Source organism: Octopus bimaculoides, chromosome 1 (assembly GCF_046866305.1).
Source record: "Octopus bimaculoides isolate indiv1 chromosome 1, ASM4686630v1, whole genome shotgun sequence".
NCBI classification, from domain to species: Eukaryota; Metazoa; Mollusca; class Cephalopoda; order Octopoda; family Octopodidae; genus Octopus; species Octopus bimaculoides.
In genome coordinates, this window is record NC_142928.1 from 129,968,651 (window position 1) to 129,988,142 (window position 19,492).

The 19,492-nt window shown below is 35.6% G+C and overlaps 1 protein-coding gene across 3 annotated transcripts in view; it reads left to right on the forward strand.

The window, feature by feature from the left end:
• LOC106870830 (uncharacterized) overlaps nt 1–17,571 on the forward strand; it is a 109,242-nt gene extending 91,671 nt beyond the window's left edge. For 2 of the 3 annotated variants that reach the window (XM_014917054.3, XM_052970307.2), the window contains 3 exons: nt 213–292; nt 12,907–13,077; nt 17,121–17,571. In XM_014917054.3, coding sequence (XP_014772540.1) covers nt 213–292; nt 12,907–13,077; nt 17,121–17,239 — 370 coding nt within the window. In that variant the 3' untranslated portion in view covers nt 17,240–17,571. The remainder of the gene's footprint in view (nt 1–212; nt 293–12,906; nt 13,078–17,120) is intronic. The other variant, XM_089358079.1, reaches the window with a different exon arrangement.
• The last annotated feature ends 1,921 nt before the right edge of the window (nt 17,572–19,492 follow it).

Genomic DNA, 19,492 nt, shown 5'->3' on the forward strand with positions numbered 1-19,492 from the left:
CATCTGGTTGCACTAAGGTTATGTAGACATCCAGATCAAACCAACCAGAATGTAGTGTAAATTGAATAGTATAGACGTGCATTCTAAAGAGGATGTTAATTGACTTAAGTATTGTAAATTTATAAACAACTGCTCATTTCAGATATTTAGATATTTAATTGATTGTTTAAATATTAAAATTTCTGTATTTCAAGATAATCTTCTTCTTACAGGGGTTATACTATTATACAAAATTGGGGAGAGATTCCTTCAGCTGAGGATGAATTAGAAGATAGCTCCCCAGATTTTCAAGGTCAGTACCAACAAGATATATTTACACTTGAATTCATATTTCTGTGTGTGTGTGTGTGTGTGTGTGTGTGTGTGTGTGTGTGTGTGTGTGTGCATGCGTGCATGTGTGTGTGGGGAGAGAGAGAGAATAGTTATCAGAAGACAGATGTACAGCTCATCATTGTAAGCAACAGGATCACTAAAAAATGGAGATATGTTGTTGCTTTTGTTATTACTGTTGTTTAACCTTGAGTCAAATCTAGTGTAGTAGACCAATGATGAAAGAAATTGAAGCCACAACCACCTCATCTTATTTTCACAAATAGAGTACTTGGGTTACGTTATCTTTTGTATACTTCAAGAGACAGTAGGGCGTTATGCAGATAATTCCAGAAGGTCAAGTAACCACATGAGACTCCCTCATTGGCATGTTTGTGAGTTAGCTTTGCTTTGTTAGCAGTGCTGAGCTTGAAGCAGATATGCTCATTATTATCATGTTAGTATCTGCTTTTTCCATACTGGCACAGGTTAGACAAGTCTTACTGAGGCAGTATTCTGTGAAAGAATGCCTTTCTTGTCATCAACCCTTACCTATTTTTCAAGAAAGGTATTTTTATTCCGCATGCACACGCACACACACGCATATATGACAGGCTTATGTACAGGTTCTATCCAATTTCACTCACAAGGCGTTGGTCAGTCCAAGGCTATAGCAGAGGATATTATTTGCCATAGGTGCCAGGCAGTTGAATAGAGCAGAGAACCACCTGGATACAAAGGAAACTTTGTGTCCACACACTGCTGCTTATGTAGGTTTAAAATGGATGGGCACTTCCATACTGATTTGATCTTGATACAACGACATGAAGAAATTTTTGTGGTATTCTTACAATACAATGGTTAACGGGACTACCACACCATCAGAAGAGGAAGACTGCTTTCATGCTATTTTAAGATCCTTCTTCACTGTTGAAAAGGAGTGGGGTAACTTGAAGAGACTTGTGTGTTTAATGTTCAAATGTATTTTAGTTAGTGGATAGTGAGGAAATAGTGCAGAAGTTGTAGAAAATTCAGTTCTGGCTTTATAGAGCTGCAGCTGAATTGTCACACCAACATGGTTATTACATTTGTGGCAACAACTATGTAGATATCTGCTCTATTCCAAAAGAACTGCCTATAGATGCTAATCAGTCATAGTGTTCACTTTAAGTTGTTTTCACTTAATGTTCTGAGATAACAGAATTATTTTTACTTGTCTTTTTTCTTTTCTCCCTCACTCACTCTCCCTCCTTCACCCAACCATCCTTCTATCTGTTTATCTTGGATGAAAAATGGTTTATGTAATGATAGCAATATATTCACCTTCACTAATGCTGGGAAGAGGTATAAATATGCTAATATGAGAAGCTGCTGAATAAGAAAAATTCATGGAATAGAGAAAAACTATCTGAAATAGACTAAAAAAAGGACTAACTATTGAAATTGACAGCTGTATGATTGAAATGGCTATTAAGGATATGGAAGCAAGGAATACAGCTGAATCATTAGGGACAACATGCTGAAAATATCTGTCAAAGACATAACCACTGGCATAACATTATCATCATCCACTGCTACACATGAAAATATGCTCTAGAGATGCTCCAGAAAGAAACAACTACAGAAGTGTCAAACTGATGGACCAAGTTTTATAAAAATAACAAAAAGTTTTAACACAATCGATTAGAAAATAATTAGCTTAGATGATATGCTGTTCATGTCTATGCCATAACAGGATCTTACAGATCACCTCTTCCTAATGAGACAGCAAGGTGGGTGCTAAGATAAGTGAGGAAGTTAGCATGCCTTACACATTTTTAGTTTGTGGGAAGCAAGAAAGAATGAACTGCTTTTTTGGAAATGATCATGTGTGATATGCAGAAAATGAGTTGTAAGAATTCCGTATGGTATATTTATTATAAACTGTGGGTGCACAAGTGGTGCTATAGGATCACAACCTAACTGACAGAGAAGTACTTCATATGTTGCAAATACATAGAAGTAGTAAGCACTAGAAGCACCCATGAAATAAATTCCTTGAAATGCACTGAGGGCTCCTTAGAATTTTTTGTTAGGTTCTGTTACCTAGATGACCTTATTATCAATGGAGGAGGGTGCTCCAAAAGAATAGTAGCCTGAGTCAGAATGGAATAACAAAAAGAGGCTTTCTCTAGGTGAAAAGCAGATTGTATAATGCTTGTATTCAAAGTGTGATATTGCATGCTGGTTATGGAGGCTGGAAAGAAATTAGATGAAATTGTTGCACTGGATGGATAATATTGGTTTCAAATTTTGGCACAAGGCCAGTGTGTAAGTCAATTACATCGACCCCAGTACTCAGCTGGTACTTATTCTAGTGACCCTGAAAGGATGAAACACAAAGTCAACCTCAGTGGAATTTGAACTCAGAAAATAGCGATGGACGAAATGCTGCTAAGCATTTCACCCGGTGTGCTAATGATTCTGCCAGCTTGCAGACATAACTGGATGGATAATATTACTATGAATGCATAATGAAGTCAAATATGATGAGAGAAAAAACTCGAATATAAGAGGAAGCAGATATAGTGTGTCAGGGAAGACTGCATTAGTATAAACATATGCATGGAGAATGAGTGTATTTCACAAAAGACATGACAAAGGACCACATGTTATAGGGATGGAATTCGGTATCTTGAAGTGTGTAATGCTCACTCTGAAATGAAGGAAAAGAACAGATTGTAGGGGTGTAGAATTGCCAAACAGAGAGAGAATGGAAGTCCTGGATGATAATGGGTACAAGTACCTTGGGATCCTGGAGCTGGACAATATCTTGCACAGAGAAATGAAATATAAGGCCATCGCTGCATATTTGAAGCACCTCAAACTTCTCTTGAGATCAAAACTCAACTCAAGGAACCTTGTGACAGCCATCAACATATGGGCTGTTGCTGTAGTCTGCTATAGTGCACCCATCCTGAAATGAACACAAGCTCTCTCACTCAATAATAATAATAATAATAATAATAATGATAATAATGATTATAATGATAATAAGATTTAGGTTACTCCTCCAGAAAGTATAGAAACAAATAAAGAAGAGTGCCATTGTTCATTTGATAACAATGGCACTCTTATTTGCTTCTAATAATAATAATGATGATGACGATGATGATGATAATGATAAAAGGGGTTCTGATGTCGGTGATGTGATTTCTTAAATAAGCATGATCTCTTGAAACAACAAGCACACATGTTAAAAGCCACTTTAGAAATAGAATCAAATTACTTGAGAAGATCAAATTGCTTGAGGAATTTTCAGGTATCTTGACATCAATGGTGAAGTGGTAAAGATTCGTTAGCTGGAAGAAATTTTCCCAGTATAGTATTATGTATCTAAGATACCAATGGGTAATGCTGGTGGCTATGAAATGACGTTCAAATATTTTTCGTAGATATAGTAGTAGCCATCTAGGCAATCAATTGATGGTATCACTAGAACATTGGACAAAATGCATTGCAATATTTCTTCTGGTCTCTAAGTTATGAGTTCAAATTCTGCTAAGGTCAACTATGCTGGTACATTTCTCTCTTCCTTCAGCATTCCACATACTGGAGGACAAAGAGAGTATCTATGTTTGCATCATCTCCCTAAACAATTGGCAAAGCATATGCATTCTTCCAAGTCATCATCAATTCTGAACGAAAGCTTCATTTTCTTTTTTGTCTTAGAAGCAGTTGTAGCAGCAGTGGTGGTGGCAGTAGTAGTAGCTTTTGTTGAAGTTGGTGGCAAAGTAGACCCAGTTAGCTCAATTTAACAGGATCCAGTGTGTGGAGCAACCTATCAGTTATTTGTGCATGATCTCAAGGTTCAACCTTGGTCTTTTATGGCTGGAGTAAAACAAAACCAAGCAACACAGAACAGACAAGAGTTGGCAACAGGAAAGGCATCTGTCTGTAGAGAATCTACCTCAACAAATTCCATCTGATCCATGCAAGTATGGAAAAGCGGATATTAAATGATGATGTTATATATATATATATATATATATATATATATATATATATATATATATATATATATATCCCAATGTATATAGGCATAAGATGTGTATACATCATCAAGAAAACTGAAAAACCAGAGTTTTTTAACAAATTCTTTTATATTTGCTCTTCAGTGAGTTTTACAGACACTTCCATGTCACTCTCCTTATCAGGAATGTTGTGAACCAGTGACTGGTTCACAACATTCTTGTTGGAAATCTGTGACTAAGTACACTGTTATTCATGTATTGCAATGTAAAATTTACTAATGAAGTAAATAAATATCAAGTGAAGAGTGAAGACAGCAGGATAAATTTATGAGATTAGGGTACATTATAATAACAAAAGTAAACTAATAGAAGGAACAACAAATGGCCCACTATTACTCAATGTTTTCTCTATCTCTAATTACTAATTCAACAGTTTCTGCTTCAATGAATTTGCCAATTCTATACCACAGGCATTTAGACTCGCTTCAGTGAGTTATGATGACTCTAGTCAAACTACAACTTCAATATTAAATGCTTTATTGAATCTTTATTTTTGGAAAACTTAAGTAGTCTGCTGAAACTCTTACACAGCCCATACTTTCTCTTTAAACACTATAATAAGCAACAATTCAAACTGAATTTTATCCACACTAAACTCAACAGTCTCATCAATTTAGCAGGGTCTGATAATCTAATAAGTGATAAACTTGTAACAAAATAAAATAGAAATACAGGTAAATATACTTTCCTTTGATAAAAAAAAATTGCTCTTGGGTGATTTTCTCTTCAATCTCCACCTCTGTATTACTTTAGTATCAATTACAGAATGTTTACCTTGCCAATAACTCCATATTATTCTGTTTTCGTTTGTTTTGTTTTCTTCATACAAACATAGGTTCTGTATCAGAAAAACGTTTAATCAAAATTGTACTTAGGACATTTCAGTAAAACCTGCTGTCATGGAAATGTATTTCTTCTTCCATTCTAAACTAGCAGACATTCTTCTCCTACTCCTTCCATCTCATCTGCTTCTGCCTTGCACTGTTTCCAATATCATGTTACAATTTTATTCATTGTTTATCTAAAATATTCACCTATTCTTTCGATATTCAGCAAAATGAAAATCAAAAATGCTAAAACCAAAAAGGAAATTAAATATATGAAAATATTTTACATTCTAAATTGAAAATAATGACGTTTTGCTTCTCTTATCTTTTCTATTTAATATTTCCACTGATTTTATATTTATTCAGTTGGATATTATACATCTATTTGCACTTCTATAAATCATATCTCATCATCATCATCGTTTAACGTTCGTTTTCCATGCTGGCATGGGTTGGACGGTTTGACTGAAGCTGACAAGCCAGAAGGCTGCACCAGGCTTCAATCTGATCTGGCAAAGTTTCTACTGCTGGATGCCCTTCCTAATGCCAACCACTCCGAGAGTGTAGTGGGTGCTTTTTACGTGCCACTGGCACAGGAGCCAGTTAGGCGGCATTGGCATCGACTACACATGAATGGTCTTTTTTACCTGCCCCCGTCATGGGTGCCAATGAGGCGGTACTGGCATCAGCCATGACAATGAGTTCACTTGACTCAACAGGTCTTCGCAAGCGCAGTTTATTGCCCAATGATTGAAGGCCACATCAGGTTCCAATCTGATCTGACAATGTTTCTACAGTTGGATGCCCTTCCTAATGCCAACCACTCCGAGAGTGTAGTGGGTACTTTTTACATGCCACCAGCATGGGAGCCAGTCAGGCAACACTAGCATCGACCACATTCAGATGGTGCTTTTTATGTGCCACTGGCATAGGGAGCCAGTCAAGTGGCACTGGCAACAACCCACACATGAATGGTACTTATTGCATGCCACCAGCACGAGAGCCAGTCAGGCGGCACTGGCATTGGCCACAACTACAATTTCCATTTTTGATTGTGATTTTGATTTTTGATTTTACTTGACTCAATAGGTCTCCTCAAGCACAGCGTGTCATCTGACAATTCAAAGATACTTTTTAAATAGGCTGGTTATGCGACATTGGTATAGGTTATGGCTGTGATCTCACTTTACTTCTCGATCACAGCATATCTCCAGAGGTCTCAGTCTCTTGTCATTGCCTCTGGGAGGCCCAACGTTTGAAGGTCATGCTTCACCACAGCCACATCTGCACCTATATATGTATATATGTGTATGTATATATAGATACATGCATATATATATATATATATATATATATATCATCATCATCGTTTAACGTCAGCTTTCCATACTAGCATGAGTTGGACGATTTGACTGAGGACTGGTGAAACCAGATGGCTACACCAGGCTCCAATCTGATTTGGCAGAGTTTCTACAGCTAGATGCCCTTCCTAACGCCAACCACTCAGAGAGTGTAATGGGTGCTTTTACGTGTCACCCGCACGAAGGCCAGTCAGGCGGTACTGGCAACGGCCACGCTCAAAATGGTGTATTTTATGTGCCACCCGCACAAGAGCCAGTCCAGCGGCACAGGCAACGATTTCGCTCGAAAATCCTTACACATGTCATGGGCACAAGTACCAGAAAGGCGATGCTTGGCATGGGTGCCAGTCGTCGAATTTAGTTCAATTTCGATTTCAAGGTGCCAGTCGTCGATATATATATATATATATATATATATATATATATATATATATATATATATATATATATATATATATATATATATATACATATATATATATATATATATATATATATATATATGTATGTATGTATGCAGATATGTGTATTTGTGTGTAAATCTGTATATATATATATATGTGTGTATGTGTGTGTATAAATGTGTATATATATATTGTATATATGTATATACATATCTATATGTATAAATGTATATATATGTATATACATATATATATATATATGTAAATGTGTATATATATGTATAAATGTGTGTGTGTGTATATATATATATATATATATATATATATATCATCATCATCATCATCATTGTTTAATGTCAACCACTCCGAGAGTGTAGTGGGTGCTTTTTACATGCCACAAACACGAGTGCCAGTCAGGCGGCACTGGCATTGACCATGCTCGAATGGTGCTTTTTATGTATAAATGGGTGTGTATGTCCATTTTCCATGCTGGCATAGATTGGGCGGTTTGACTAAGGTCTGGAGAGTCAGTGGCTGCATGGATATGTATATATACACACTGGCCAAAATAAGTTTAAGACCATGACAGTTCTAGTCCTTCATTAATTTATTTTTAACAAACCTGTATAAAACTATTTTACTTTTTACGGTTTATGCATAATTTTTTCTTTTGAATGATATAGGCGCTATATATCTTTCTACAATTTGAATAATTTTAATGCACAATTAATTCAAATGATTAAAAATTGTCGGCAAAATAAGTTTATGACTGTACTAACATTATTTTGTTTAAATTGAAAATTTGCAGCACAAACGATCAACAAACAAAAAATTATTATTAGTATCTAGTTCCATAGCCATTAATTTCAATTATGGCCTTACAATGGCAGGACATGGGAGTTTGACAAATGAGCACAAAAATCACTTGGAATGTTCTGCCATATTTCTTCAATAAAATTATATAATTGGGACAAATTTGTTGGTTTTTTAGCATAAACTCTTTTAGAAACCTAATTCTATAAATTTTCTATTAAATTCAAATCCGGAGTCTGCAGAGGCCACTCAATAACCACCATATTACTGAGCTCAAATTATTGCAAAACTTTCCTCGTCTTATGGACAATTGTCCTGCTGGAAAATAGATCCCAGTGTCATCTGATTATTTAAATATGGCAGCACATTTTCATTTACTAATTGCAGATAGCCTACACTGTTCAGTCTGCCATCAACCTTAACAATTGGACCAACACCTATGCTGCTGAACACTTTACTCCACACCATTCCTTCAGTTGGAAGGCATCTAACATAAGTCTTTCTGTCTGATCCAAAGATGCAGAAGTGGGATTTATTGCTGCAAAGAACTTTTGACCAGTCTTTTCAGACATCTATTCAATATGGCTTTTAGCAAATGTGATCCGCTTCTGCTGGTTTGTCTCAGAAATTATCGGTTTCTTTCGAGCAATCCAGCCAAACAGTCGATTTCTAACAGTTTGTGGTGAAAAGCTGATGTCAGTTTCATCAGATAATTGCTTGCACTGCTGTTAGTATTTGGTTACCTTCAGAGAGCCTATGAATTCACCGATCCATCTGTACTGTTGTTTTTCTTGGAGCGCCCAATATTTGATGATCTGTGTATTGGCCAGAGGCTTAGTAAAGCTTCCATGCTTGAACACAAGCCATTTTGCTGCATCCTAAATGCTTGCTAATGTTCATGAAGGACACATTTTGCTGATGGAGCAACACAATTGGTTGATATTTTGACACTTTCCCATTGCGAATTAATTTATAACAATGCTTGATTATTAAACAAAACAGTACAGTATGACTAGCCATATGACCACCCATTTGGTTTATTAATTTGCATAATTTTGGTACAGTCTTAAACTTATTTTGCCAACAATTTCTAATCATTTGAATTAATTGCGCATTAAAATTCTTCGAATTGTAGAAAGGTATATAACACCTGTATCATTCAAAAGAGAAAACAATTCTACACAGACTGTAAAAAGAAAAATAATTTTATAGTTTTGTTAAAAATACAATGAAGGAATATAATGGAAGAAAATATAATGAAGGAATAGAACTGTCATCATCGATCTTAAACTCATTTTGGCCAGTGTATATATGTATATATATATATATATATATATATATATATATATATGCCAGTACCGCCTGACTGGCCTTCGTGCCGGTGGCATGTAAAAGCACCCACTACACTCTCTGAGTGGTTGGCAATAGGAAGGGCATCCAGCTGTAGAAACTCTGCCAAAGGTTGTGCGTGAGAAGACCCGGCAAGCCAAGTGAGACCTAAATCTAAGGCTTCAGCCAGTCCACTTATGTGTACCTTCCTTCATTGGACACTAAACTCCACTTGCGAAGACCTGTTGAGGCAAGTGAAATCAAAATCGATTTAAATTCGAGGACTGGCACCCATGCCAATGTCATCTCCTTCATTGGACATGAAACTCAGCTTGCGAAGACTTATTGGGGCAAGCGAAAGCGAAATCGTGATGGCACCTGTGCCCAGCGTCACCTTTCTGGCACTTGTGCCCACGGCATGTGTAAGGACTTTCGAGCGAGATCATTGCCAGTGCCCCTGGACTGGCTCTTGTGTGGGTGACACATAAAATACACCATTTTGAGCATGGCCGTTGCCAGTACCACCTGAATGGCCTTCGTGCGGATAACACGTAAAAGCACCCACTACACTCTCTGAGTGGTTGGCGTTAGGAAGGGCATCTAGCTGTAGAAACTCTGCCAAATCAGATTGGAGCCTGGTGTAGCCATCTGGTTTCACCAGTCCTCAGTCAAATCGTCCAACCCATGCTAGCATGGAAAGCGGACGTTAAACGACGACGATGATGATGATGATGATGATGGTGATATATATATATGTGTGTGTGTGTGTGTGTGTGTGTATAAATGTGTATATATATATATATATATATATATATATATATATATATATATATATATTACGGAGATGTACTTGCATAGTAAGTGACCTGATCTGAGATCGTGTGCTGGAATGAAAACAATTCAGCACGGAATTTTGTCAGTGAACATGTCACGGTCTCAAAGCGACGAAAGTATTTTGGCAAATTAAATTTAAATGTTAAAGTAAATCTAACGGTTTTTGTGTGCTTCTTAAATGGCCTATAAACACCTCCATGCTGCAATTGTTTTATATTTATATATATATAAATATATGTATATATATATATATATGTATGTATATATATGTATATATGTGTATATATATTAGTTTATGTATATATTAATATTATCTCAGTTTAAAAAAACGTTTGACAATGTAAATATGTTAATAGTTACCATGGTTAACTCTTGATTCTCTCCCTTCCTCCACTTTTGACTTAGCATTTAGCTTACTTTACTGTGATCTATTTTGCCCCCCCCCCCTATTTTAATCATTTAATTAAAACTTTTAGTATAGCGTTTACAGCCCCCTCCCTTTATATCTCTATGTAAACAAGCCTTCTTACTTCTAACGGTCACTTACTTGGCCATGTAATATTACAACTCGTAAGTTACCTCATCATTTCGCATTTGTCTTGTTTCTATATCTTGGTTCCCTGAGGATGAATATATGTGGAATTCCAGCAGCTCTTACTTCTTTGGAGTAGAGTACACATATATTTTGAAACATATGTAGGAATTAAAGGAACTTTTATTTATATGCGTTTTGCTCCATTTATTGTTATTATTCATATGTGTATATGTGTGTGTGTGTGTGTGTGTGTGTGTATGTGTATATATATATATCATCATCATCATCATCGTTTAACGTCCGCTTTCCATGCTAGCATGGGTTGGACAATTTGACTGAGGAGTGGTGAAACCGGATGGCAACACCAGGCTCCAATCTAATTTGGCAGAGTTTCTACAGCTGGATGCCCTTCCTAACGCCAACCACTCAGAGAGTGTAGTGGGTGCTTTTACGTGTCACCCGCACGAAAACGGCCACACTCGAAATGGTGTCTTTTATGTGCCACCCGCACAAGCCAGTCCAGGGGCACTGGCAACGATCTCGCTCGAAAATCCTACGGGAGCCAGTCAGGCGGTACTGGCAACGGCCACGCTCAAAATGGTGCATCTCATGTGCCACCCGCACAAGAGCCAGTCCAGGGGCACTGGCAACGATCTTACTTGGCTTGCCTGGTCTTCTCATGCACAGCACATTTCCAAAGGTCTCGGTCAGTAGTCATCGCCTTATATATATAAAATTAAACAATAGGTTTGGAAATAACAGATGTTTTCCTTTCTCCTACTTCTATCTTTTTTTCTTTTTTACCATCATCATGATAATCATCATGATCATTATCATCATCATCATTTTAATTTAATCTTTTATTTTCTTCACATCTTATTTTATTCCTATCATCCATCTTCTCATTTCCTTCTTTTTCATTTCTTTTATTTTTTCTTTTATTTACCCATTGTTCTTCTACAAAATTTTCTTTCTTTTTCTTTTCCATTCTTTTTTCTCTGTCTTCTTCATGCAGTCTGTATATACCACCTCCGCCACTACCATCACAATACTTCATCCATCACTTCATGTTTGTTTTCTTTTAAGACTAAATGTCACATTTCTTACGGGCTTAGTAAAAATCTTGAAGAGCAAGGAAATTAAGTGTCCATAAATACTTCCTTGTTCTGATATTTTAACTGGAGGAAGAGGAAATCTATTGAAGATTTACACTTATTTATTTGTTGAGTTTGTTTTAGAGAAATACTCCATAGACAGTTTGGTTAGCACTTCTACAACCGCTTGCAACTTTAAAACACAAACCACACCAACATAAAGAAGTGGCAAACCAGTGGCTTAAGTACCATTATATGTATGTATGTATTATGTATGTATTATGTGTGTGTGCGTGTGTGTGCATGCGTGTATGTTGTAATGGTATTGTTAGGTGAAGTCAGAGGTCACCAGTTATAACGGTAATTGTGATGATAATTGTTGGTTGTTGATAGTTAGCAATTTGTAACGGGTATTGATGTTGCAGATTTGCAAGATGAAAGAAGAACAGTGATCGAAGTTATAAACAAACATTTATTTACCGTTATTTTGTATATAGTTAAAACCACAACAGGCTGGAATGATAAATTCGTAAAGCATGCGAAGTAACGATAGATTTTCCTTGTATAGTTTGCCAGGTCCGCCTGACTGGCTCCTGTGCTGGTGACACACAAAAACACCCACTACACTCTTGGAGTGGTTGGCATTAGGAAGGGCATCCAGCTGTAGAAACTTTACCAGATTAGATTGGAGCCTGGTGCAGCCACTGGCTCTCCAGACCTCAGTCAAACCATTCAACCCATGCCAGCATGGAAAATGGATGTTAATCGATGATGATGATGACGACGATGATATATATATATATATATATATATATATATATATATATTTATTTATTTATTTATTTATATGGTAGGCTTCATTCAGCTTCCATCTGCCAAATCCACTCACAAGGCTTTGTTTATTTGTTCAGCCAGGCACTGTAGTAGAAGACACTTGCCCAAGTTGCTGCACAGTGGAACTGAATCCAAGACCATCTAATTGGGAAGTGAGCTTCTTACCTGCAGTCACACCTTTGATTTATGAACAACATTTTGTACAAAGATGTCAAACAATCTTCTAGACAACTAGTCTCTCCTGTATATTGTAGTGTTTTGGAATTACCATTGTTTTCACTAATTAAACAGTTGCACTAATTATTAATCATTTCTCTAATCTCTAATTATTTATTTATGAGTATCAAAGCTTTTCACCACATAATATCAGATCGAAATCTTTGCAAGTGTGTGTGTGTGTGTGTGTGTGTGTGTGTGTGTGTGTGTGTGTGTGTGTGTGTGTGTGTGACTAATCCAAAATCGTTTCTAATACACCAGATTGTTTTATTTTCAGGCCTGAATCATGAATTGGGTAACTCTCCTCACTTTATGACTATATATCCAAAACGAAACATAGATGGAAAAGTAAAATGGTCAAATTTAACAATATTTCGAGAATTATCATGCACAGCATCTGGCTCTGTAATTCAAAAGCCGTCCAGAACTTCTTCCGATAGTACTCAACGTATGTTATTTTCCTTTTTATCTCACTATTTTTTTTTTTTTTGAGATAGTGACTGGGTTGTGTTTTAAGTTTTCTATTATTAAATAACTTATCTAATATGATTGTTAATATCACACAAGAGTTTTGGTGTGAGCTAAACCTGTTGGAATCTATCTCTTTCTTGAAACAATTTGTGCAAATGAACAAAGCACTTGTCAATTATACAGACCTTCTCATTTTATGATTATGAATTGTACTTACTCATGTAACAGTTTATAACTACTGAATTGAACCTTTGCAAGTTAAGTTTCACTGTTGATACATGGCAGTACTGATGATAGAATACAAACTATTGACCTACAGTCAGTATCCAATCAACTCAAAGAGAAGCAGACCTCCATCTGTCTGTCCATTACAACATCTACTAGAGGGATGGAAAGAAGGGGAGGAATCAAAATATACATAATGTGTCTTTAGAAAAAGTGGAAAAGAAAAATTTGTTGTTGAGAACTGTAGTGTGAGAGAGAGAGAGTATGAGTGTGGGAAAGATAGATAGATAGATAGATAGATAGATAGATAGATAGATAGATAGATAGATAGATAGTGTTGTCATCATAATAACTAACAAGTTTTGATTAGAAAGATGGTAATCTGAAATGCAAGTCTTTCAAACCAATGCAACACAGCTTATAAAAAAAGACCCACTATAATAACAGGTTGTTGTTGTTGAGAGAGAAATTCAGTGTGAGAGAGAGAGAGTGTGTGTATGTGAAAGATAGAAGTAAAATTTGTTTCAAGAAAAAACAGGTTATTGTTGTTAAGAGAGAAATACATTGAGAGAGAGGAGAGAGAGAGTGTGGGTAAAAGGTAGAGATAGATAGACTATTGTCACCATAGTAAGTAACAAGATTTTCATTACATAACAGTTTACTGTTAAAAGAAGGTACATGCATAATTAACAAATATTTTTACCAGCAACATAGTAATGGATGAAATTTTATAAAGTATCAAAGTGCATAATAAGATGCTTGTTACCACGCACCAAAAAAGGCATGATGTCATGAAAAATTTAGAAACCAGATCAGAACAGACCAACTATTAGAATCTGGTACTGTTTGTGAATGGCAAGTTTGCTAGCCAAAATATCTCAATCAGTTTGTTTTGTCAAGTACAAGTCATTAAGTCAATAAGTAAATGACCCCTTAACTCTTTTGTTACCTTATTTCTGTTGAAACCACTGCTTTTGTTTCAATTAATTTTGAAAGCAATGAAGAATTTAGTGAAATAAATTCTGTCATTATTAAGCTGGTGTTTTGGAACATAAATTAATATAAAATTTTGATAGAAGGTTTTAATTAAGATCTCTTTGAATTAGGAAGTTTGTATCATAGATTCAAGGGTGATCTCAAGCGAGTTGACATGAAAAGGGTTAAACCATATTGGAATCAGCTCAAATTGCTAAACATCAAAATTTGTTGCTTTAGATTATACAGCATGATTCTTAAGTATCTAAGAACATGGGAACTTTTAAATTAACAGATAAATAATGATTTCTTTTGATTAGACACAAAGACAATTTTTACAAGAGATGTGAATAGCCAATTGAATCAACACCTGCATATTCCTGGTACCAGTAATATGAGACTATGAGCCTCCATTGCACAGTCTCAGGAGACACCTGAGCATAGGCTGCATCAATTAGATGATGAGCACACAAAAGCCTCCATCACACAGACTCAGCAGACAATGTCATATTCTAGTTCAAATGACCTCAATTTCCAGTAAGTCTTACTTTTGCCATGACTACCAACAAATCAAAAGGGCAAACATTTCTGGCTGCTGGTTTACACCTTGAAGAGCCCTGCCTTCAGCCATGGTCAGCTTCACGTTACATGTTGAAGAGTAGGAAGTAAGAAAAATCTTTACATCTATTCACTAAATGGAAAAACAAAAAAACTTCATTTATTGAGACATTATAAATTGACCCTAAAGGCAATACTGAAACAAGTAAAAGAAAAAAGAATAAAACAATATATATATATTAGCTGAATTGCCCATTATTGCTGAGCAATTTTCATAATGGAATACCTTTATTTCAATTATTTTATTCCCTGTCAGACCATGTCTTCTGTGACAGGTGTTTTGATCAACTATCAGTATATAAGTATTTACCATATGTATCAATGGCTGAATCAGCAAAATGGTAATGTGAATGTCATAAAATAATGAAGGCGGCTATATGCAATATAAAACCAAAAAGAAAAAATTCAATGTCATTAATTGTGACTGACAGTATATGTAAGGATGTTTGCTTGTATGTATGTATGTTTGTATGTATGTATGTGCATTTGTATGTTTGTATTCATGCATGTATGTATGTTTTTATGCATGCGCATGTCTTTGTACATGTGTTTGTCCCCCACCATCACTTGACACTGACATTGCTTTGTTTACATCCCCATAACTTAATGGTTTGATAAAAGAGACTGATAGAGTAAGTACCATGCTTAAAAATAAGTACTTGGGTTGATTTGTTCAACTAAACCCATCAAAGCAGTGCCCCAGCATGGCCACAGTTCAATGACTGAAACAAGTAAAAGATAAAAGAAAGATAATCACATGTTTGAACCTACAGTAAGTTTTTCTTTATGATCTTTTTCTGGTTCATATCTTTGGTACATATTAGATGTGCAATTCAGTTCACTGTCATGCAAAGTTACAAAATCCTCCAGTATGTATAAATTGAGAATTTTTATGTAATTGGCGCAGGAGTGGCTGTGTGGTAAGTAGCTTGCTTACCAACCACATGGTTCCGGGTTCAGTCCCACTGCGTGGCACCTTAGGCAAGTGTCTTCTACTATAGCCTCGGGCCGACCAAAGCCTTGTGAGTGGATTTGATAGACGGAAACTGAAAGAAGCCTGTCGTATATATGTATATATATATATATTATATGTGTGTGTTTGTGTGTCTGTGTTTGTCCCCCCACCATCGCTTGACAACCGATGCTGGTGTGTTTACGTCCCCATAACTTAGCGGTTCGGCAAAAAGAGACCGTTAGAATAAGTACTAGGCTTCCAAAGAATAAGTCGTGGGGTTGGTTTTCTCGATTAAAGGCGGTGCTCCAGCATGGCTGCAGTCAAATGACTGAAACAAGTAAAAGAGTAAAAGAGGATACTATCTGATTTCTTCATAAATTCTACAACTGTCTTTGAAGGCTTGCTATTATTCTAAATTTATTTATCAAGTGAGTGAGTAGTATATTAGTCAAAAGAAAACAAAAATACACTACAAAGGAAAATTAGATGCAACATATCAGGAAAATGGCATAAATTAAGAATCAAGTATGTATACATTATTTAATGGTTACCAGAAAACTGCCCAGAGGGCAATGTTTCTGCTAGTTCTGTCCAATGTTGTAACAACTTGGCCAATTTGCTACCTATTGATAAATACATAATAAAAATTTAAACAAAGAATTAACAGAGATATAAGTAGCTAGGTAGTGACAGAGCAGCAACACCACAACAATTTCACAAACAATCAGTAAATCTGTTGAAATAATATTTTATTATCCCACAGTTATATTTGATAACTACTTATTTTAAATTCATTTTATGGAGAACATTTTCATATACTTGTTACAAAGCAATGTAAACAAATAATGTTTACAATGGAAAATATGTTTTTTTTTCAATACAGTACAGTAATTAATCTTTTTCTTATATCATTAATAAATCTACTATTTACTCTCTACATAAGTCTGTTTGGTGCTGATAATTTTTTGTGCTTGCCATAGCCTATGGAATAATCTGTATATTGTGTTCCAAATGTTCTTTAATTTGATAAGCAATGTGGTAACTATACAGAATATATTGTTTGATAACAATATATTTTACATTGTTTCTACATTCCGCATATTTATACTTTTACTAATATATATTTCCAAAGTGCTGTATTATATTTTCCAATGTTTTTTTTTCTTGTTCCTACATTTAATGTTTTGATTGCTTTTCACCCCTCTCACTTGCACCAATTGAGAATTCTATTTTGTTTGTCTTTACAGAATATTTGCTGATTGCGCATGATATTTCTTATCCTACTTTTCTAAATCGCCAACTCAGATCCACCTACTTAAAAATTTATATGAATCAAAAGAAAGTCTCATTCTCAAAACAAGTGTGATTCTGATGTGTGTCTTCTATATTTGTTAATGGTATTCACACTTGTTCAGAGTAAATTTCAATAGAAATACAGATGTGATTCTACTTGTAGCTGTGAATACTTTAAGCTATTTCAAGAGATATTTTAATGAAGAAATCCTTGGGGAAGATTCTCAGCATATCTTTGCATGTATATATTACACAAAAATAAATAACATACCATTATTTTATCAGTTTCATTCATATGAGATATTTGGTTTTATAATATTTATTTTCCTTTCAATCAATAAAAAGCATAATTTTTTTAATTGTTATAATGACAAAGAGAAATAAATAACTTTGATGAAAATAAAACACTTTTTCTTAATTGTGTTGCTTTTACATGTTAAGGCGTACTATATTTGCCAGTATATGAAGTGGTATGAAAAAGTTCCTGGACTAGTTCTGTAGCATGCCAACAGATGACAGCACATGGTTGCATGCTCAGTGGGAGCTAGCAGTGACCTTCATGAGGCAGTGTTCCGAGTAACATTGCTGTGTTAATTTTGTGGCTTGTGAAATTTGTGTTTTTGTGATCATGTGTATGCTATAGTCTGCAATTTTTGTCATATACAAAGAGCCAACATGAAATTTTGCATTAAACTTGGGAAGTCTGCTACAGAGACATCGAGCATACTTTGACAACATTTACAGTGATGAGGCAATGGGCCATACGCAATGGGCCATACGTAATGGGCCATATGTAATGGGCCATACGCAATGGCACAGGTATTTCAAAAACGGAAGAGCATCCCTGGAAGATCAACCATGGGCATAACCCCTAGAAACATGGAGAAAATTCATCAGCTTGTGTATAAGGATCATCGGAGGACAATCAACAAGCATTTGAGGAAGGATATTCAATGAAAGCAAGTGGATCTGTGGAGTGTGAGGAATTGCATTGTTCATGATGACAATGCAACCTGTCACTAAGTTCTCCTCACTTGTGAGTTTCTTGTCAAAAACAACATCATATTGCTTCTACACCCACCCTATTCATTAGATTTAGCACCTGTGGACTTCCATCTCTTCCCCAAGATGAAAATGCAGCTCAAAGGTCACTGTTTTAACACCATTGTGTAGATCCAGAGTGAATCGCAGAAGGTCTTTGATTCGCTTACAGAAAATTACTTCCAGGCCAGATTCCAAATGTGGCAGGAATGCTGGGACTGGTGTATTGCTGCACAAGATGACTATTTCGAAGGAGATGATATTAAAACTTAGGTAAATAAGTCTGGGAACTTTTTGATACCAACTTGTATAAGACATGTCTTTTTCATTTTTAAAAGTCTCAAAACATTTCCAGTATTTAATGTGGTTGTATTACTCATGGGTGACTGAGTGTTGTAAGCTAGAGAGTGGGATAAACATAAGTCCACAAGGTACAATAAGTGTTACTAATAATAAAATATTGATTTCAAATTTTGGTACAAGACCAGCAGTTTCAGGGGAGGGAGTACATCAATTACATCGACTCCAGTGCTCAACTGGTACTTATTTAATTGACCCTGAAAGGATGAAAGGTAAAGTCGACCTTGACAGAATTTGAACTCATAATGTAGACAGATGAAATGCTGCTAAGCATTTTACCCAGCATGCTAATAATTCTGCCATCTTGCCACCTTTACTAATAATAATATATTGAAAACAAGCCAAAATATCAGTCTTACCAAAAATACTGTTTATATTATGTCATCAGTTATATGGAGAGATCACATCATCTGATTATACCTCCTGCCCCATCATATATAACACTCATCTGATAATGTGCCTTATGTTATTTAGTAACTGTATTACTTTTAAGAAATATTTTAAAGTTATCTAAATGAAAATTCTCCCAGGGAGATGAAAGGAATGTTAAACTTTCATCCCTCATGTCAGTTATTTGCAATGAATGGATGACAACAAAAACATAATGGTGGTGTGCCACTCTGGTGGCTGATCACAGTTACAAAATACATCATTGTCAAAAATATAAGTTTTACATCCTGTATGGCAATTCTTTTGACCAACATATAAAACACAATACAGTTAGTCTAAAAGAAAATGAAGTTGAAATATGATACTTGCATAACATAGTTAATATACGAGGGGGTGCTGAAAAGTTCTTGGCTTTAAGGATATTGCAAAAGCCTGTTTGGAGGCCCAACCTTCCGAGTTCTTTTACAGGGCTTAGAAAAAAACTGAAGGACCGCTGTAATAGGTATGTGAATCTGAGGGGAATATGTTGAATAAA